The 22272-nt window shown below is 37.2% G+C and overlaps 1 protein-coding gene across 2 annotated transcripts in view; it reads left to right on the forward strand.

Moving 5' to 3' along the window:
- Nucleotides 1–22272, forward strand: part of ube2f (ubiquitin-conjugating enzyme E2F (putative)) — a 30499-nt gene that overhangs the window by 2448 nt on the left and 5779 nt on the right. For both annotated transcript variants that reach the window (XM_078939470.1, XM_078939471.1), the window contains exons 4-9: nt 2709–2774; nt 11742–11809; nt 14494–14564; nt 14725–14782; nt 18653–18685; nt 19903–19965. In XM_078939470.1, the coding sequence (XP_078795596.1) occupies nt 2709–2774; nt 11742–11809; nt 14494–14564; nt 14725–14782; nt 18653–18685; nt 19903–19965 (359 nt within the window). The remainder of the gene's footprint in view (nt 1–2708; nt 2775–11741; nt 11810–14493; nt 14565–14724; nt 14783–18652; nt 18686–19902; nt 19966–22272) is intronic.

The following is a 22272-nucleotide window of genomic DNA, read 5'->3' on the forward strand; positions in this document are numbered from 1 at the left end:
ACGGTTCAATCAAATACAGAGCTATTTAGATTTTGATTAGAACCCCAAACATTCCAAAGCATTAATCTGAAGACTTGATTTAAAAAAAAAAAAAGGTTGACATTAGCAAAAAAGACATGGTGAAGGGAGAAGATGGACGCACTAAGCGATTTATGAGTTTATTTTCTTGATTGGTCGGTCGCTCAACTGTCCTGTGAATGATTAAAGAACGTAAAATGAAAATGTAAAAACATCAAGCAGTTGATCAGTTAACAGTTTAGTAGAAAGTTTGTCTTGTTCATTTAAACAATTAAATATAAAACAGCACTTTTGTTTTGAAATGCTTAGTTAGGCAACCATGGATAACAGCTTTCTGTGTTGTGAAAAAAACCCGCCATCAATGTGGGATTATACTTTTTATTGCCACTTTGAAAAAGCGGCACTTTCTGTTTCAAGCTAACCACTTTCTGCAAAGCTCCAGAGCTCAGTTTTGCACCATCTGTTCTGCTGAGCTAGTGTTAAGTCTTAATAAAACAACTTTATCTGCTCAACTGATTTCTGTTTTTGGCCACAAAAGAAAACACCCTTTAAAACTGCAGGTTTCTAAAAAAACAAAAACTCAATATCTCCTTAGAAAAAACAGGATGAATACTAAAAGCCATTTTAATGGTAGTCTGGGAAAGTTGTTTTTAAAAATGGAAAATAGCTTTTAGTGGTTTCCCTTTTTAGAAATTCCCCACAGTGTATCACATTTCTGTTTGTTTAGTTTCTGAATATTAAAACGCTCCGTTGTGGTTGGTTTGGCTGAGCTCAGCGTGATTGTTTTTGTGCGCGCTCCGATGAGTTTCCCCCTCTTGCTGATCAGGACCGTGAAAGACGAGGATGCAACCCAGCTCAGTGTCCACAGGAAAGTCACAAAGCTTGTTAGTTTGGGGGATTTCTTTCTACATCAGACTAGGAACAATGGACAACTGTGTTGCTGAAAGAGAAAAATCAAGCCCATAAAACCATCAGTTCTCCAACATAATTATACAACAGAATCCAATCTTTATAAGTTTAAATCTTATAATCCTTGTTAAGCTCCTTTTTGTGTCGAGGGGATCTGGTTGAGGGTAACAAAAGAATAATTTGCCCCAACTTTAAATGAACAAAAACAACATCTCAATAAAAAGTTTTGAATTTATTTACAAAAACTTAAATAACAAAAAAGGGGAAGCAAAAGACCAAAATAACAAAGAAAACCCCCACCTTTCTAAACTCTGAATTCTTTTCTGCAAACGAGAGAAAAGGGAAAACGATGACAAAACACTTACTTCCCCAAATGAACATAAACACAAGAAAAGAGGCAGTTCATCCCTACAGCTTCACTTTAAACTATAGCTAACCGCCAACAAAAGACTGCACAGAGTGGCCCCGAACACAAAACACTACAAAGAACACTGCTAATGCAACACTCGCATGGTCAACAACGTTTACATATCAAGTGGAGAAGAGAGCTGAGCTAAAAACGGAGACGGGTTGCTGCAGAGCTCCCTTCTCGAGGGCTGGGGGTTCACACGATGCTGCCTCCATCCGCTCTGGTCCAATTGGAGCCACATCTTTTCAGCACCACACCTGAAAATGATCAGAGACGGACAGACACACAAAGAGGCACAAAAAACCCTGATGTCCCTCTCTGATATGGAAATAAAGTACACAAACCTTAATTAAAAAGAAAAAACTGAACTAAACACAGCCACAGCTGTAACAATCCTCCTTAAATGGAATGATCCAACTCCTACTTTGAAATGAAAACCAATCAAAATATTAGTTCACAGCTGCACAGTATGTATTTTATATATAAGGCTTATGTGACTTTGCAGATTTCTCCTGTCACTGATTATTTGTGATAAACAAGGAGAAACCATGTATTTTTCCTTTTTTTTTCAACTGAAAATTACATAAAATAATCAAAACAGAGCGTACCAAAATATTTTGACATTGCCTCCAAAATATCTCCGAACAGTAGGGTCAAAATGTCTGGGGATTTTGCATGCAGTACCTGACTTTGAGCAGCAGGGGGAATATGATGCCACGGGGACTCCTGTGGGCTAGTGTGGATAGGTGGAGTGACGTTAACCAGCTCTGTTTATTGAGGATACAGTTAAAACGTAACCAATTAGAACGTTTGGTAAACATCAAATTTAATTGTGATATTATTATAAATCCCCACATATTTCAATTCTGATGATAAAAAAGTAGAAAATAGTATTAATTTGTTACTTCTCCAATCTAAATTTTACATAAGGGCAGAATAAAAAAAGCGAAATGGTATTAAGATAGAGATGTTTCAATTTTATGAGTACATTAAAAAGATTAACACACCCAAGGCAAGTGACACTGGAACTATTTGTGCTTTTTTGTTTGATAATTAATCCTTTCCTCCAAGAAAATTTTGTTTTGTAAATATTAGTTTTTTTATACATTTTAAGCTATTTTATTTTCTTATCAGCAAGCTCAATTTTCTACATGTTCCTGCTATGTCTATTACTTATTAAGTAAACTAAATAAGTTGGGAATGATAACATTGGTAATTGCAGCTGATGTCCTATTTGATTCCGTGATGTTGTGTTTTGTACTTTAATATTTGGTTCAATAAAGCTGGGAGAAAGAAAAAAAAAAACAGTTAAAACGTCTCACAGGTCTCACAAACTGATGACTGTCCCTCTTTCTCCACCCGTCATGTGCAGGTACATGCAAAGCCAGTTTTCCAGATGAGAACAAGCTGCATCACTTTCAGCTGTCCGTGTCTCCCGGTAAGACAAAAACATTAAAGGTTAAACTGGTCCTGTTTTTTGTTTTTTTACCCTGATTTCTTGCTTCGAACATTCATACTGGAATGAACAACTGTGTGAATCCGTTAAAAAATGAAAATGCCAACACAGATTTACTCAAACCTCCGAGATCTCTTTTTGTGTTTTTACATTATGACAGCACTTATATTAGTTCCAAGGTGCACGCTGCTTGCTCAGCAGTGTTCCAGCCTAAGTGGGCTACCTGTCGAGCGTTGTACGACACAGACGCAGCGGTGTGGAGTTACACAAATCTCCGGAGGCTCTCTTGGCTCGTGCTTCCTTTTCCCTACCTGTCATGCAGCAGCTTCCAGAGTCACGCTCTCATTAGCTGTGTGTGTGTGTGTGTGGAGGGGGAATGTGCGGCTTGTGCAGCGATGCGCCACCACAACATGCAGACGGAGACCGTTTCAAAGCACAGCTCTTTGTTTCTTTATGTTCTGGTGTGGAAAATTGTCACCCACTTAAAACATGGCAAATAAGACCACAGCTGCATGGTGGGAAGGATGTTTTGGCTGCTGATGCGTGATATCAACACACTTTTCTTAACTTTATCTGATTATCTGTGGCTGGTAATGATTTAGGAGCGTTGTTCAGAAAAAAAGCTCAAGAACAGATTGTTGTTGATGGAACACCCCCCCCCCCCCCCCCCCCACACACACACGCACAGTGACTGCAGGTCCCAACAGTTCATGCATACAATATTACAGTGTTTTAATAGAATTTTCCTGAAAATCTGATGACTATTTTCAACCTTAATTTTAAAAATGAAAAAACTGTATTCGTTAAACATTATAGCTCATAGCTCCACCATTAAAATTTGACTGACTAAAGAAATGTTGACTTTAGAATCTTAAATACAGACCAAGGAGCTGTTGGTAACTTTATGGTTAACAATTTTCCAAAGTAGGTGCACTTAAATGTAACCACAGGTACTTTAAAAAATGCTTGTTGATGCAAATTCTGTTTGCTTCTGGTGAACAAGCTTCTTATAGGTCAGTCACCCAAATGAGTGTTGACCCGTGTCGGACCTGCAGGTTTTTAGAGTTGGTGGAGGGTCGTAGTGAAGAGCGGCGGCATCTTAAGGGGAGTGCAGGCTAGTCTTGTGTCTTGGCTTGCGCAGTCATTTCAAGGATTGCATGAAAATGGAATGTGCCATTGTCATTCGTGTGGTAAGTGTATCTGGAAGTATTTGTAGTTGCATTCACTTATGATATACAAGTGATGCTGTCATGCCACACTCTAGTCATTAGTACGTTGCTTGCACTGGCTCCTTACTGACCTCATGCAAATGCTGCACAGATACCTAAGTGCCTGTAGGACCCCTGTAAAATGCCCACACAAACTACGCACTGATTGTCAAAATCCGTACGAAACGCCTGCGTCTCACCTGCTTTACCTTAACTTAGTGTTTTTCAATTGTTGTGTGTTCGTTGCGGTTTCAAGACGTTTAACAACGAAGATTCATTGTGTGCTGAGACGCTGTCACTTTAACCCAATGCATCATGGGAGATGTAGTGCAAACAGCCACCTAACACAGACAGACTAGCGTCTCTGAGCTTCATTGTTTTGTTCACTTGTTCCACGGTCTGACACCGGATTCTGTGGAAAGCTACACCGCTAAAGACGAGCTTTAGCTGGTCTTTTTGTCTAAACTGAGAGACTTTATGAGCTAAATCGGAACAAGGAAGTGAAGACTTTAAGCACTTCTGATTGGTCAGACTGATGACGTGTGATTAAGCCTCCAAGAATGATTGGTGGAGACAGTTAAAGGGGCGGGACTTTTCCGAAAACGTCTGAAGCTACGGCTAAATCGCGGTACCGTCATTCTTATCAAAATGTCTTTAATAGAATCAAATAAACACAAAGAAAAAAGTATTTTACGTTCTTTCATATTCCTAACCACTCAGTGTTTTATCAGGGCCTGTTTGGATGAACACAGAGCTGATTTCCTGGAGATGGAAAATGATTTTAGATCAGTGAATGAGGGCAATTTCCCACGGCACACTGGTTGAAAAACACTGCCCTAACTTACTTTTGCGTGTTGTATGAGGGTTCATTACGAGCTGTTGCTCGCTGTAGGTCTGTGGAAAAAAATGTGCATGAACACTGTAGCTCTATGGGATACAGAGCGGTCCACAACCTTGATATTTTGTGTGGGCCACCTGTGTGTCTCGACGGCCCATATCCACCTGTCAGGGGAGACACAACTAAGACTTTAAGAAGCTAGTAAATATACAGCATCACTTTCCAAGATTTGCTTCCTTCATATCATTGGGTTGAACTTTTTGCCTTCACCGAGTTAAAACCATCTAAAGTCTTCTATCTTGCAGCTGGTCAGAAATGCATATCTGAAGAAACCTGGCTTTAAATGGTTTATTATCATCCCTGAATATTCAAGCAGATCCAAAAGTTGCAGCAGAAATGGAAACAGTTTTATCTCCTCACCTTTCTAGGACTTATGTGGTGTTTATATGCTCAACGCAGCTGGAGTTTTTACATTTTTTACAATCAATTATTCCTCAATTCTACGAGTTACAGCCTCATGATTTAGTGATTCCCTATAAAATGTTCTTTTTTTCCTTAAAGAAGCTACTTTAAACAGATGTTCAGAACTGTAATTTATTACTTATCTAAGTTACAAGACGATTTGAATCATCCCTGCTGCTGCGGTGCTGTTTTCACAAACGTGGCTGAGATTTAAATCGATTTTGTGCTCCTGTTGTTTGAAGCGTTTGGTGACAACAGTGATTCATGATACAATTTGTCTGAGCCAGCAGGTAAAGAAAGCATCAATATAATCTTGTGTCGTTGGGCTTTGAGTTCAGGTCGCAAGCTGAAAAGCAACGCCGGTCTTTGCAGCGTTTCTGCAAAAACAAAAGCCACCTAAGCTCTATGAGGACTCAGCTTTGTTCTCTTCTTAACAAGTGTTCGTGTCTTTGCAGAGAAAAGAACACGTCTGCCGCTTATTACGATTGATAATAGGAAGAAAAGGACTATGCCCATTATTTTCTCCCACAGAGAAACCAGACTTTACGCAGTTTGGAGTCAGGCCCCCATTATTAACATGGAAATCAGAAAAAGTGTCACTCAGAAAAAACACAGTTTCTTATCTCATCAAATGATCTCCAAAAATGTGATGGTGAGCGTAGTAAGTGTATTGTGAAGTATTTGCAATGTAAGTTTCATGCACTTCTAATGCACGTGAGGTGCCCTTATGCCACACGCTAGTCAATAGTTTGGGTTTGGCGATTTTTCGCTTGTGGACATCCTATATTTAGCAACAGGGGCAGCTGTGACTAAAGCTTTAATATCAGCGTAAAGGTCCCCTCATAAGTCGGAGGTGAATTTTTGATGAACCAGAAAAATGTCCTGGAAAATAACACGGGTTTTTTTGATTTTGGCTAAAAACTGCATAATTGTAGTAAAAGATTTTACGATAGATCAAAAGATGATTGTAGTGAGACTTTAAAGAGTTTTTATTCACGTTGTAAAATTAGATTGAAATATATTTCCAAATAGACAGATACTTTAAGTATCCAAAGGGAAATTGTTGAATAGTTCAAAGTCAGAAACAAAGATTCAGATTAAAAAAAATACTAGGAATATTTAGTTCTTAATAAAGGGCAGAACATCACTTTACTTGCTGCTCTCGTGTGTTAAACAGTATTGTTTTACTGTTATGTTGTCTAGAATAATTAATACCGTAATGTCCAGAACTAATAAACATACAGTGTTTTTGGAGTAGAATCAGTTAGAAGAGATTTACTCTAAAATCTGTTATTCCTAATACCACATTCAGGCATTTAGAACTCAGAAAGAATGATGTTGCATGCTTCACTTTCTTTTCACCTGTTTCCAGAACTCAAACAGCATATAAAAAATAATCATATGTGTGGGCTTAAATGTATAAATGTAAATGTTTGTCCACTACAACACCCACCTCCCCTAAGGAAATAAACTTGTATTCACCTACAGGCAGAAACCTTCGACCATCAAGTGTTTTAAATAGACTGTAAGCATTTAGTTAGTTACTGCATATATTCATGAAAATGTATGGATTTGTTTTTTTTTTTTTTACCAGACTTATCTTTTTAAGAAGAAACTGTGATCCTGTTTAAATGAGTAAAGTGTCATTCTGAAGTCCATGTTTGATTCGAGAGGTAAAGAATTCATTTACTCTGTGAGAGCACCAGCCTCATTGATATTCATTACTCTGTCTTCCACCCAAACAAAGAGTGTGACTCCAGATTGGCTTTCGCGTTGGACTTTGTTAGCAGCATCTACTGAGAAGAGCACAGATCAGCTATTTGGAAAAAAAGGATTGGTGTCATGTTCTTCTCAGCATAATTGATTGGAGATCGAGTTCTGGAGAAAGAGTTGCCCTGTCTTTTCAGTCGCAAGTTCTCACCCGGCACACACCACCAGCAAACGTATCAATTTTTTAAAAAGCAAAATTCCTGTAATGGTGAATAGATGACAAAAATGTATCGCACAACTTTACATGGACCCTACAAAGCATATTTAAAGAGATCTCGTGATCTTTCCTCAGTCTAGTGTTTATTATCGACTTTAGATATAAAAAATGGAGATTGCCTTAAAGGTTTTGCATAAATATTGATATTAAAGTAATCTGCGACTTAAATGTAAATCCCACATTCATTTTAGTCCTAATACTGAAACATTAATGCAAAGATTTTTTGTTATTCTAAGTAAAAAATATTTGAAACGATCACTTTTTTTCTGCCATTCCGTCACTGCTTAGTTGCGAGTTAAATCTGACTGTGATCAAACTTTTTTGATCCGTTTCTATCCATCAGTTACAAAAGGGTTATAATTGCATGGACCAACTACCGGGTACTTTAAATGAACGATTATGCAGTAAAAAAAATACTATAACCAAATGGAAAATCCTTAAGAAGATACACTTGAGTACAAGTATAGCGGGTTAAGTGTATCGTGAATTATCTACAAGATTAATAGAAGCAACATTTATTTATGGATAAATGGGTAATGCTGTCATACGCTGCATTTACGCCACACTCTAATTGTTAGTAATGTGCAGGTACTGGCTATGTACCGACCCCGAATGCGTCTCGCCTACTTCACCCTAACTCCCCTTTTGTGTGTTTAAGCTACAACCAGACACCCGCTGCACATCCATAGAAAAAAATGAACATTTTCGTGTTGACTACTTGCACGCCCTGTACAGGTTTCCCCATTTTTTGCCTGCAGACAGCCCATATCTATCTGTAAGGGCAGTTGTGACTTATACTTTACACGGTTCTGTTCTAAGTGTTGGACAACAACATCATCTTTGACTCTTCCAGTCCCATTCCGCATGTTCAGCCTCAAAGTTAATGTTACATCTGTGCAAAAGGAAAGCCAGTGCATATAGCCTATTTGGACTAACTGACAAAATTACTCAGGTTTTCACCCATAACTTTCTATGACCACAGTGCAGCTACTACTCCTGCTAAAGAGTCAAATGAAAAAAAACAAAGGGCGGAGGGACTTTGCTGCTTCAAAACCGAAGCACTTGTTGTTTTGATGTCAAACTGAACTCCTTTGTGTTGCCAAAAACTCACACCTTTCAAATACCTAGCAGATAATTGCAGTATTGCTGCTGTTGTCAGTCTGAGGTAAAGATGTTTTTACTTTTTGTGTAGAACGTTCCAAGACTCATAAACGGATTCAAGCTCAGTTTATTAGTTTTCACAGTTTGGCTGTTTTTTAGCTAAGAGGTTTCTTATTATTCCATCCTTTTAGATCATCTTTATTTTCATAAAACTGTAAATTCTGCCTGTCGGCAGTCGGCACTGCCTGATGTCTACTGCTGCCTGATGTTATAGTCCTTTCTAAGACAGAGAATCACCTCCCCTCTTTCCTCTGCCGTTGTGTGGTTGCTCCTGGGTGGCGGCTCATTAACTGTTTATCCAGAGTGTCTAACTGCTTTAATCAACCGTTCAAATGTTGAAGAGCGTCTATTAACTTAACTGCTTGGACTCTGAGGGAAAGATGGCACAGCAGCTGTGAAGAAGTTTAGTCCTTAGCGCTAAGGCAACTTGGAGGTCGTTTTGTCAGGAAATTTGGATTTTACTAAAAGAAATAATGATCAGTTAACTACACCAATCTAATTATTGAACAACTGCTAAAGCCGTCCTATTCTTATAATTTGTGTGGATAAAATATACATTTTTCAAAGTTTTTTTATTTATTGCCACAATTCACGCTTACTTTTATCTTGATAGAGACCGATTTGATTAGTTAATAGATTAATGAGTCCTTTTCAAACTGGACCCAAACCGCTCCCTGTTGCACATCTTGTGTTTCGTCTGGATCTTTTTAGTTGAATAGATTCTGTTCTGTGTCTTTATGAGCTCTTGAGGAATAAGTTAAGTCTGCTCATAAAACTCATCGTTCTTGCTAACTGCTCTCCATTGAGGGGAATCACAAGTGTAGAAATTTATCGAAGCAATTCCCAACATGACTTTACTGTGCTGGAGTAAGCTAGTCATTACCCTGTGATTTACACACAGCAAACTGTTGTGAGCATGCAGATTATCAGACTTTCTCTGTGATGGTAATGATTTGTCATTTATAGTAAGATGCATTTATTGATCCTCCTCTTGCCAGATTGTTATGGCTCTGCACTCTAAAGCACATTTTGCTTAAGCTCATTTTTTGGACCAAGAGCAGAGGTTTGTGCTAGAAACTCGATACAGATATCCCGGTGGCACAGCGACCAAAATTCCAACTGGAAACCTTTGTGATTTTAAGCCTTGGCTACGTTTAGATGATAAAGTGGAAAAAGTAAAAACTGTTCTTTAGGAAATGTTGTTTTTGTTAAATCAAGTTTAGATATTTAGTCAGAAGATTTCAATTTTGGTAGACTGTGTCTGTGTGAAAGCTGAGTGTTTTGTGACGGTGAGGATCGACCATGTCTTGAATTTTTTATAACCTCTGACTGCAGTAGGAAAAGCGTTTACTGTCATCTGCCTTTTTCCTGTTAGGTTTTATCTTTCTTAGCTGGCTGTGCACAGACTTCCACCCTTTAGTTTTGATGCTTTCGCTCATAGTTTTTGTGTTGTTTTCTTTTACAGGTTCATCCTGCTCAGCTCCCCATTGTTTTAAGATTTTTTTTAATTGTTCTTTAGAATCTATTTAAGCTAAAAGGCTGGGGTGGTGCATCTATATTGGGTCTTTGTGATGTTTTTATGTGAAAAAAAGCTGAGCATTGATGCATATAGAAAGTTGTAGCATTGACACTATAAGGGCTTTTTCTTGCAGCTATTTTATGTAACTATAATGTAAAAAACCTAAGAAGTTGGTCAGCTTCCCTTTGATAAATGTTTCTGATTTGTGACTTATGCAGAGTAAGGTTTTTTCAGATGGTGCAAAACTGCTGGGTTTTCTACTGTCAGCAAAGTCTATTAGATGTGCGGACACTCATTAAAGTCCCTACATGTCCAATAATACAATTTTTCTATTTTATATACCTGCTGCTTTTTCAGCTCTGTAAGAAACTCTTGATTGTGATCGAGGCATTTCAGGCATTAATGTCCACCAACTTTACCTACCGTGGTTGATGTAGCTGGGGTTTTGGAATCTTAAGCTTAACGAGACATCCTTAGACTTAACTTGGTCTTTTCTTTGTTCTTTAAGTTTGTAGACACAAACCTTCATGAGATGCTTTCAACTATTTCAATAATTAAAGACTCAGTTCCAGCTTATTAAAAATATTCCTGCTTTCACTTTAAGTTTGCTGTACCTGTGTGGTTTTTGAGAATTGAAGCAGTTTTAAACTTATTGAAAATTAAAAGTACAGCTTTAAATCTTTCAAAAACTTTGTGTTCTTTGACTAAAAACCTCTGAAGGGACCATTCACATTTTTAACAATTTAGGTCAAATGTTAAGAATATTTTGAAACTAAGTTAAGGCCTTCAGTCAGCCTCTGAAGATCTTGATAAACTGCTACTAAATATCATTTTAGAAGATCAAAAGGAGGTTCTTCTAGAAACATTGCAACTGTGACTGACATGACAATGGTCTAGAATAGAAATCTTTTTTGGGTGCTCTAGATCCCCTTGATGGTCCTAGGACCTCGTGTCCCAAAATCATGAGACACAACCACCACATTCCCTTCAGTCTGAACCACCACAACTAGATTTTCAGGAAGCACACATGGTCTTCTGAGCATCAAACAAACACCCTCTCAGCTAGCATCTTGATCTCCTGCCTCTTGGTAAACCAGGCTTTCTGGAGAAGAAAAAAAATTACAGAGGTGGTTAAAGTCAGCTAACAAAAACATTTTTGCCTGAAAGAAACACAACAGTCATACAGGCCTTACTTTGCCCCTTGATATAGTCCTGATTTATCCAATCTGGACAGCATCTATGTTATCTGTAGTGGAACAGTGTTCTGATTCTGCTCCATTCAGTTGACATAGATAACATAGCATCATCAGCATACAGTTGGACCTTTAAAACACCTGTCAAAGACCGTTCGTTCTTATGTGCTTATGAGGTTTCATTATACCTGTAACTCAGCTTCCCTTTTTATAAGAATATTTATCGGTATTCAACTTGCCTTTGTCATCTAAACATCCCACCACAATGATAGTTAGGTTGTTGTAAAATACTTGTTTTACATCTTTTCACTCTCAGCTTTATTGATGATGATTTTAATGTTTTTTGTCAAACAGTCTTGTATAAAGTTGCCCGTTTGTAGCATTTCCTTGAACTTCCATGCTTGAACAAAAGCTTTTTGCTGAAAATGGTGTTCAAATATGGCCCAAAGGGAAAGTAGAATTTTAAATGCGGAAATCTAAGAAGGCAAGACTGAATCTTCATCCCATCATGGATGGAACTGTTTTCCTTTGGCATTATTTGCCAAGTTGTTGCTTATCCTCTTTCTCCACTTTCATTTCAGATGAAGGTTACTACCAAAGTGGAAAGTTTCAGTTTGAAGTAGATGTCCCTGAAGCCTATAACATGGTGGTGAGTACTCAAACAATCCTGTGTTGATTATTCCAACATCTCCAGGCATGTCACTTGCTACATAATGGAACTATTTCACAATTTAAAAAAAACATTTTAAAAATGTGTTTATGTGAATTTTTAACCTTTCATCAGAATATGTAAACCCATTTATGTTTATGCTGGCTATTTGAAAATAATCTATTCATTTTGACTTTTTCCACACAAACTTTACATTTCAGTCAAATATTTAACTTTCTCAAGCGCAAGGACAGTCCTAAAAATAATTTGTTTTATTTTAACAGTAAGTAAGTTGAAAGAATTTTCAGTGGATTCTTTGATTGATTGATTGATTGATTGGTTCTTAAATAGAGAGAATGAATGAACAAAATCCTGATAAATGATTGTTTAAAAACACTATTTAGGATCTTAGATTGTCTGTACACAGCCCCAACTCTCTACATGTTTTCTAATCTTTTGAAACTAGCAAAGTTGTCATGTGGGACACAAAAGTATCAAATCTTTCATGATACAAGTTAACTAATATCGTGTTGTTGGGTAATGTAAAATTGTCAAAAGGAAATCAAGACAAAAATCTTTACCTTTTTAGCTGTTTGGTGAGATGTTCATGGAAGGAGGTTTGCAGTAAAAGCATTAAGGTGGTTAAGAGGAAAAGACGATCATGTTGAAATGAGCGCTGCATCACGACAACCATAAACCAGTGGTTTTTAGTGTTTCATATTTCCTGCATGGATTTCTAACTCAATGAACAGCTGTGCATTGATTTTGAACCCAGAAAATGATGAAGTAGTAAAGTCAAGCAGAAGGAGCACTGGTGCACCGAGGCGATCGATACAAGCTTTTCTTTGCAGCTTTTGTTGTGGTCACATGTTGCTTCAAACCTGCTCCTTTCTTTTCTTAGTTTGTGCTGCAGCTCAGAGATTACTCTTGGTTTGTCCACTTCGCCTCCTCTCCTTCTCCATCACTAAAACCAGCTGCAAACACTCTTCTATGGTTTATTTCCCAGGACAAAGAGAAAATGGACTATGTGCTTCAGTAGTACTCCACAGATTGTAAAGTGACATAAATTGTCCACTTCCTCTCATGCATTACTCTCACTGGGGGCGTTGTAAGTCTTCTTTGCTACTTTTCCAGTCTTCTGCCCAGGAAAACAAACCAACCCTGACTACTTTCTACATCAAGCAGCCAAGATTGGTTTATCCTTCATTGACCACAAAATCTGTTTAGGTTTCAGATTATTTCAGAAATTTAATTTCTTTAGCCTAATGTTAAATAGATATTTATACGATTCAGTTCAATTCAGTTCTTTTGTTGTTCCTGTTTATAAAGAGAGTTTTATTTTAGAGTATTTTACAAAAAAAAAAGCTGTAGCAGGATTTTATTCAAAAGGTAATAAAAAGGGGATTAACCTATTGGAGTCCACTCCAATATTGTGTGGTTGGGCTTCCACTCGTGGATACTTTTTTCTCTGGTTCTAATAATAATGTTGTTTTTTTTTCTTGAGGTCAAAAAATAAACAATTATTAGTTCATGTTCATAGGGGACTGTGGATAGAAACTAGCCGTTACTAAATTCTGGCACATTTACATTTGATTTTAAATTTTCATTAATATGCAATGTCCCTTTCTTAACTAAAAGTTTATTTAAGTTTGTTTCTGCTTGAAAGTCAATCCGAAATATTGAAAGATTTTCGAGAAGTCCCTTGCTTAATGAGGCCTGGACTGAGCGAGTGTCACCCATAGAAAAAATGCCTTATATCCGGCTACAGAGACATTCAGCCGATCCAGTCGCCATTTTTCCACTGCATGGATGAAAACCATTTGGAGCCAGACAACGACAGTAAGCAGTGATTGGTCCGAGTCAGCGTTTCTATGGCAACTACTGTCGGCAATCGGGAGCAAGCTTGTTGGAAGTCCACCCCCCTTCCACTGAAAACAGGCTCAGGAGAAGCTGTCAATCAAACATATCAAACTTTCGACGCAGGTCACCACATGCTTTTATTGAGGCATCTGATAGGCCAGTTTAAAACTTGAATATCTTATGATTTCAAACAAATGTCATGAAAAAAAATTAGGATTAACAAGAACATGTTTAAAGAGATGTATCAGATCAAGAATGATTATTCCGACAAATAGAATGACTGAGTTACAGCTATTTATTTCTCTATACAAGTCTGTGGGATTTTAGCTTCTTGGACCTGTGGAAACTTCCTTTTTGGAACGTGATGAGGGAGGGATCATTCTGTCCAGTTGTGCTATACTGTCATCGGAGAAGACTCGAGCTCACAGCAGAATAGCAACTTTTAACCAGTCTCACGAGTCTTGACCCATAAGAAAAATAAGATTGTGTATTTAAACACAAACCAAGTGGACCAAAGAATCCATTTCTGATATTTTTCTGTTACACTGATGTCACCATGGGTTCTAATGGGTTAAAATAACATGTATTGAAATAAATGAATTAACTGCATAACAAATATAAGTTGACATTTGTGTAAAAATGACATATTTGATAGTTTGTTATCACATGTTGAGGTCATTTATATAAAAAACAGGCAGACTTCTCAGAACAGTACAGTCCATGATGAAAGTAGTCAGTAATGCTCTTTGTGTTCAATTCTGGTTGTAAACTTCACCTTTTGTTCTTTAGTTTTAATTCTGTCTGTCCTTCATGTTTCTCTCTAGCCTCCTAAAGTTAGATGCTTGACCAGAATATGGCATCCTAATATCACAGAGAATGGAGAGATCTGTTTGAGGTACAACTGTCATTTCATCCTTTCCATGTTTGGTATTGCTGTGTTTTCATGTTTTTCTTTATCTGTCAGGGAACTTTCACTGCTTTCACTTCTTAAAAATGTATGATTTTAAATGTGACATGAAAAAACCCAAACAATCTGCTTGTGCTTTTTCCTGCAGCTTACTTAGGGAGCATTCTATTGATGGCACAGGCTGGGCCCCGACTAGAACGTTAAAGGTACTTTCATTTATTTTCATGGAATATTCAATTGTTGTTTTTTTTATGGCGTGTGTTTAAATTAATGGACCTTTCCTAAAAAAAACCTTTTGTCAGTCTGGTAAATTGTCTCTTGAATCTCAGATTGTTTGTGATTGTGTTTAAGTTCAGGTTTTAGACCAGTTGAATCTATTTTAGGTTACAAGACTTAATAAAGTTTGGTTGTTTTTAGCTTTATGAATCTATTTATTTACACTGAACAACAGCAGAACCCATAATGAGTGGCAGTAAACCTTTTAACCAAAACCTCAGATTTTTGCCTGTTCTAATTTCTCAAAAATAAAAGAAATAAAACATTGTTCTAAAAGGCACATTTTTTACTTATTACACCTTTAGTAGAAATATGTATATTTATATTCCTCATTTCCATGTTTGTATTCAAAACCTCATGTTTAAGAGAGAAATCCTGAAATTGGCTTTCTGTCAAAACAGCTCAATTGCTGAAATCTGTGGTTTTGCATAAATAATTTGTACATCAATAACATTTCATCTCACAGTGATCAATTTAAACCATCAGATAACAAGAAAAATTCAATGTCCCTCTGTTTTTCATTAGAGATGATGATTAAAAATCTGGAATATAAAAATATATTTAAAGATAAGACGAGATCGGCTAAAATAGAACTTTATTAATCCCACAGGGGGGGGAAATTTCTCATTAATTGGCTCATCTTGTTAATTTACCTTGACTGTCTAGACTGTCATTAATTCAGGAGAGAAAGAAAATATATATTTGAGCTCAACACAGTTCTTAATTTATTAAAGGTTTTCATTTAGAACAAGAAATCCTATTAGGTTGTTACTCCGTTCTGTCCATTCTCTCAAGAAGAGCCTGTAGCACAAAGTATGAGAGAGGATCTTTGGGGGATTTGGTTGTGGAAAGCCGCCATTCACAAAGCAAGGAAGAAGGAACAATGTAGGGAGCACTCATTGGTGAAACATGGACAGGGAGGATGAATAATTAAAGCTGCCTCACCCATTTTCCATGGAATTGAAAGTCAACACATCACAGCGTGCTAAGGCTCATAGGAATGAGTTAAAAAAAATATGCAGCAGCTCAGTCGGCTGTTTCACCTTGAATTTTTTAGGATAAAAATACACATATACAACTTTGACCCCGTATAGTCTGTTTTTAGATTTATCGAACATTACTAATGAAAAACGATAGTCTTTTCAAAAAAAGTCTTATGGGTTTGCTTCTGGAATTTGTGGGTTAATATTTTTTTTCTTAAAATGTGAAGAAACACTTTGAGAAAAGATGATTTATCATCGTCCAAAAATGGCACCATTATTTTAAGGCAAGGCAAGGCAAGTTGATTTGTATAGCACAATTTGTACACAAAGTAATTCAAGGTGCTTCACAAAACAGAAAAAGACATTAAAATCACAATACATCATAGAAATAATCAACGTAAAATTTACTTTAAAAGGAAAGAAAAAATTTGAAAATTGATTTAAAAAGAAAGGAAGGAAAGGAAAGAAAAGTGCAGATAGGACCTTTCAGTCATATACACGGCTAAACAGAAATGTTTTAAGTATAGATTTGAACATGAACACAGAAGAGGCCTGTCTTACGACTTCAGGGAGGCTGTTCCAGATTTTAGCTGCAGAATATTGAAACGCTGATTCCCCTTGTTTAGTTCTGACTCTGGGAATCAACAGGAGGCCGGCCCCTGTGGTCCTCAGAGTACGAGATGGTTCATATGGCACTAACATGTCAGAGATGTACTTTGGTGCTCGGCCATGGAGAGACTTGTACACAAGCAGAGCTGCTTTGAAGTCTATTCTTTCAGGTACAGGGAGCCAGTGCAGAGACCTGAGCACAGGAGTAATGTGATCATACTTCCTGGTTTTGGTCAGGACTCGAGCAGCAGCATTCTGGATGTACTGAAGCTGTTTTACAGCTCGTTTGGAGAGCTGGTTTTGAGCAGGCCGTTACAGTAGTCTAACCTTTTACACGTATTCAAGTCCCACCAGGCATCGTATGGATTTATATCTCTCACTCGTCGTTGATGATGTCTTGACTTGACTCTCTTTGTGTAGATGGAAACACTGGCATCCTTTTATCAAAAAGCCACGTTAGACCCCGCCCCCTCTGTACCACCCAAAATAATTAACAGTCCATGTTAACAGTAGATTAAATTAACAGTCCATTAACGTGTAGCCTTAGCTTAGAACAATGGCTAAGGCTACACGTTAATCCACTCGGTACACAAGTGTCTTCAGGCACCCCGACTGTTAATTGTATATATATATTTTTTTATCTAAAATACATTTTCTACTTCAATTTGTACAGTTTGATTGCGACCAAATACATGTTTTAATGTTTCGACTGGTGATTTTTTTGGTTGTCATCTCTGATAGTCCATTGCCTTTAGTTTGCCGTTGCTGTTTATCCACTCTTCACACTGGATTACCTCCTTGAATTCTATAATCCTTTCCTGCATTTCAGTTAACAGCCTTCCTCTCAGTAAGCCTGTTGGCTCAGGCGGCTGTAACAGAATTTAAAGTCGGCTGTAGTCAGGAGAAACGTGACACTTCTAGAAAAACCCAACTTTCTTGTGTAAATTATAACAACCGGACAGTTCTTTTCTCTGAAGGAACCTTGAGGTTTCAGTGGTTTTGTGGTAGTTTGCCTCTTTCCTGTAGATTCTACCAGCTGTCATTCTGTTTTCCATGAGTTTACCCAAATTGTAGGCGTGGGTTTGGTCGTTTGTGTCCACGGGGAGGGACTGTGCGTTATCAAGGGTCAGGACAACAAAGAAAGAAAAAAAAATCAAATCAGATGACGTACGTTCGGGTGCAGTGGGAGTGGGAGTGGGAGTGGGAGATGATTGCTCGGTTTTGTCACCAGTGTTCCAAGCATCGGGTGAAAAAACCTTAAAAAAAAACCTTTAATTGACGAGGTGTTAATTCAGTTCAGTTTTACAACTTCCTGTATTTTTTATTCATGAAATGTGTTGGAAAAAGACAAAGGAAAGCAAATTAGACAAAAAATGTTTTCGATTGCTTTTGCTCATCAAACTTGTGACCACAATAAAAACGCTCTGTTGTGTTGTGAAAGTGCTGTAGTTTCCTAATTTAGGGGTTCTCTAAAAATAAAAATAAAAAATAACCTTTTGTTCTAGATTTTCCTTTTTTATGTGTGTTTAGTTAATGTTTGATTGTTAGCTTTTGACATTAATGTCATTTATTATTCTTGTGCAGCTTGTATGCTTTAATCCATATATGTATATATATATATATATATATATATATATATATATATACACACATATATTTACTTTAGAATTACAAGCATGAAGTTTTAATTCAGTTAAATTTGATTTATTATTATGTTTGATGCAGCAGTGCTGCTTTAGGGGCTTCTCTGTTTTACTGCCATGGTTTCAAAATGTTATTATTACTTTTGTTATTTAGGAAAAAAGCCAAAGAAGCCACAACAATAAGCCAAAACTTGTGCATCTGCTTCTGTTGTTGCTCAGCTTGTCAAACGGATGCAGCATAGATATTTATTCACAAAGATCTGATGCTTTAGAGGTTTGATAGTAATGAAAAGATGGCTTTTTTAAAGCTGTCTTTGTTTTCCTTTTTTCTTTGCTGCTTTTATCCTTTTGTATAAGATAGCAATCAATTGAAGACAAGTTATTTTGTAATAGGAAACCAGTTTTTCATTTTTTAAGTCATGTTTTCCCAATTCTAACATCAATAAGATCAGTGAAGCTTTATTGTTTTTTGACCAAAAACGTGAAATTTAAAAAAATAAGTATTTTTGTTGTTGAAGTATTCTTACTGCAATAAAGATTTGTTTGACTTTTCTGTTTTTTGTAGGATGTGGTCTGGGGATTGAATTCCTTATTTACTGTAAGTATCTTTCTTCTCTTGCACTCTCTTGCAGGATTTACCTTGATCCATTGTCGTCTTCCGCACCATTCACATTCAGAGTTTACTGATAACAAACTAAACTGTTTATGAAATCAATAGAAATGATGATATAAACTGTTCCAGGAGTATTGCACCAAGCTATTTATACACACAAACAGGGCGATACGTGCAACGTTCTGAAATGATTTGGTTAGTTTGGATCTAAATTGCTCTGCTGCTGTCACCCTTCAGTGCTTTATTGATGTCCCTTTTATACTGATGCCAAGTCTTAATCCCGAAACATTTAATCCATTTGTTTGGAAGATGAGACATGATGGGTTGATGTCTCCTGACTAAACACGGCAGCCGCTGTAGCTCTGGAGGAGACGGGTTTCCTGCAACACGGCTGCATACATACAGCCCACTAAACACACAGACTCACATCAGCAAAACTGCTTACAGTTTCCAGGATTCGCTGAGAGTTTTGGTTCTATTCCTCTTTTTCCTGCTACAACAGGCCCATTATTTCTGTCTTGGGGAAGTCATCATTCTTGGTATGATGACGACTGTGAATTAATTGGAAAAATGAGGCAAGACAATCACATTACACGTGTTGGGAAGATGCAAGCACAGCTGGCTCTGGGTATCTTCTAGTTCATATGTCAAAAATCAAATGGCATGTCATACTTGCAAAGAATAGGGTGTCATGCGAAGAAAATATAGATTTTTGTTAACGATTAGCTGTTTGTTTTAGGTTTTTATTCTCTTCAAAAGCTAATTCAGCTCTGCAGATGGAAACATTGATCACTTCCTCCATTAAATATCGAAGAATTTATCCCTAAAATTCAAATTAGAACATTTTGATAGTGCTCTTTAATCAGGTCGTCATGACAAAGATGAAGGTCGTTTGAGCAAATGCAGAGCGACGTCATAAATTGTTGCCTTCAATCTGTAAATAAGGTGTCAGGGCAGCCTCTTTGTTTCTGTCGATTACCGCCACATTCGTGATGCGTGGAATCTCTAAGGCAACTGGAATTAAAGCATTTAGATGGCAGAGTGAGATTAGAGCCGGTGAGTGCTGTTCAAGTGGCTTGCCTCTCATGTGGCCAGATTTTCAACAGAATGACAAAAGACTAAAGAGTGTTTATGCATTCTGACATGGTCCTCTAGCAAACTTTTTTTTTTTTTTTTGACACATCCTGGTTTCTTCTCTACAGGACCTGTTGAACTTTGATGACCCGCTGAACATCGACGCAGCAGAACATCATCTGAGAGACAAGGTGGGCTGCATCCGGATGATCCTTCCTTCATATTTTATTCCCTTTTTATCATCAGATTTAGAGTTGACACAAAAAGTGTCTCCAGTCTCTGACATGCATACGACTCACTCATGAATTCTCCCCTGAGTGTTTCTTGAGTGCGTGTAGACCTCCTAATCATATTCATATCCTGGCTTCTGTGAATTTCCTGCATACAAAAATCTATTTGGAACAGAGACGCGACCTCCAGAAAATGTAATCTTGCTGCAGATCTCAATGAAATGCTATAGGATCTCCATTCCTTTATGTGACTCCAAAGCCTTGTTACCAGGAAGCATGAGCTCAGGAAAAGACTGCAAAGGTTTTTTGGAGCACACAGAGATTGTGTTAATACTTTCCAAAGTGATGTTCATTGTAATTTTAAAAAAAACGTCTTCACAAGGAACCAAACAACACAATTTTGTCATCTCACCAATGGATTGCTAGGCCTTCAATTTGCAAAGTTTGAGCTTTTCTTACACTATTTTCCTGTTTATTTTTGACAATTAATTATAAATAAAACAAAGTGAAAAACAAGGAGGAAAGCAGTGCCAGTAAATAACATATTTCAAGCTTTTTTTTTTCTAGGGAATTAAAAGGTAAGAATAAACAAGTTTCACCAATAAAATAAGGTTCATGTACTAATCTTCAGCAGGTTTGGCCCACTGATAATCATAAAAACAAACATTCAGTAGTGGAACTTATCAAACACAGATTCAAACTTTCCCAGAGTTGGATTTTCCTGTCAGTTTTCAAACACGGTCAGACAACACAGGAGGAAAAAAAACTGTCCTCAACCTCTTCAGACCTGGCGTCCACATCGGTGGACATAACATTGTGGGTCGTAGTGCCACTGTGGTTAATTCTGATTACCTGGGGCCCTGTGACTACAAAATTGAAAAGGTATATCAAACAAGAGCCCAGGTCTCGAGAGGGCAATACGAATATAAAATAGGAAAAAGTTAAGCTGAATGTCAGTTTTCAAACTTTAAATCTGAGGAAAAGTAATAGATGAACAGGAATATAAGTCACAACATCATGTTAATCTCAACATGCAGCTGCTGTAAAACATGGCAGAGGTGGGCTCATGATGTGCTGAACTGCTGGTTTACCAGCAGAAAAAGGTATGATTTAAATTTGGAGAGCAAAGAAATTTGTTTTTCAAGAGAAAATTGAACTCACAAATTTTTTACAAAAATATGTTAGTGATTTGATTATGGTGTGAAACTTTTTTATTTATTTTATTTCAATTTAAGATCATGATTGGGAATATCTTCCAGATAATTATTGAATTATGTCTGCTTGTCCGGCTATCAATCATTCATAAAAGAGGGTTTATTTCTTAAGAATTTAGGAGGTTTGGAATATCAAAAACTTCAGTGTTTGTTTCCTCTGACATCGGTTTAGTTATTCCGTAACAAAACTAAAAAAGAAAAAACAAATAGCTTTGCTTTGAATTATTCTAAAAAATAATGCAAAACAAATAATCTATTTGAATTATATTCAAAATCATTTTATTATGATTGTGCTGTTTTTAGCCATATTCAATATAGTTTTTACTTCCTCTGATTCACATTGATTTGAACGAATGAAATGCTCAGAAGTAATCAGAGATGCTATTATTCAGACATGCTGTTTCAAGCTTTATAAGCTTTATATATGTCCTCCATCATCAGAAAAATACCACAACATGTTGAAAATACCAAAAGCACTATTTTCATTGGAGTAGGTTTTTAAATAACTGATATCCAGTTTCAGAGGGGGTGTTAGGTTTACGCACCTGCAGTGTTTCATCCTTCAGTCTTTATCCACTATAAGAAATCATCCGATTTTCCACATGAAAAGAGCCACTAAAACGAACATTTGGCAAGTCTTGTTCTCAAATCCCATCTTAGCGCTTCTCTCAGTCAGTGCCGTAGCTCAACAGCTGCTCTTTTGGTAGCGTAGAGGCAGTTTTGCCAGCAGGAAGTTTAGATGTGCTCTCCTGATGACTTCACTGAAGGTCAGCAGCAGAGCAGCACAGCCGCTTCGCAGGGACTTGCTTCAAACAGCTTTCCGTCTCCATTGCCACGCTCCGATTCCTTCCTAAGTGGACGTGCTGTTTGTACAGCGATGCAGATAAATAAAGGTTATAGAATTTCAGGTAAAGGGAACATTGGTGTGAATGATTGATGGGAATTAAACGGCCTGAGCAAACCCTGAAGTGATGCTGTCTTAGAAATCCTGACCCGGGAATTTGCTCAGAATTCAGCAAAACCTGGAAGTTTAGCATTTGGAAACCCCGTACTG

The sequence above is a fragment of the Oryzias latipes genome, chromosome 21, assembly GCF_053564925.1.
Source record: "Oryzias latipes strain Hd-rR chromosome 21, Olatipes_Hd-rR_3.1".
In the NCBI taxonomy this organism is placed as follows: domain Eukaryota; kingdom Metazoa; phylum Chordata; class Actinopteri; order Beloniformes; family Adrianichthyidae; genus Oryzias; species Oryzias latipes.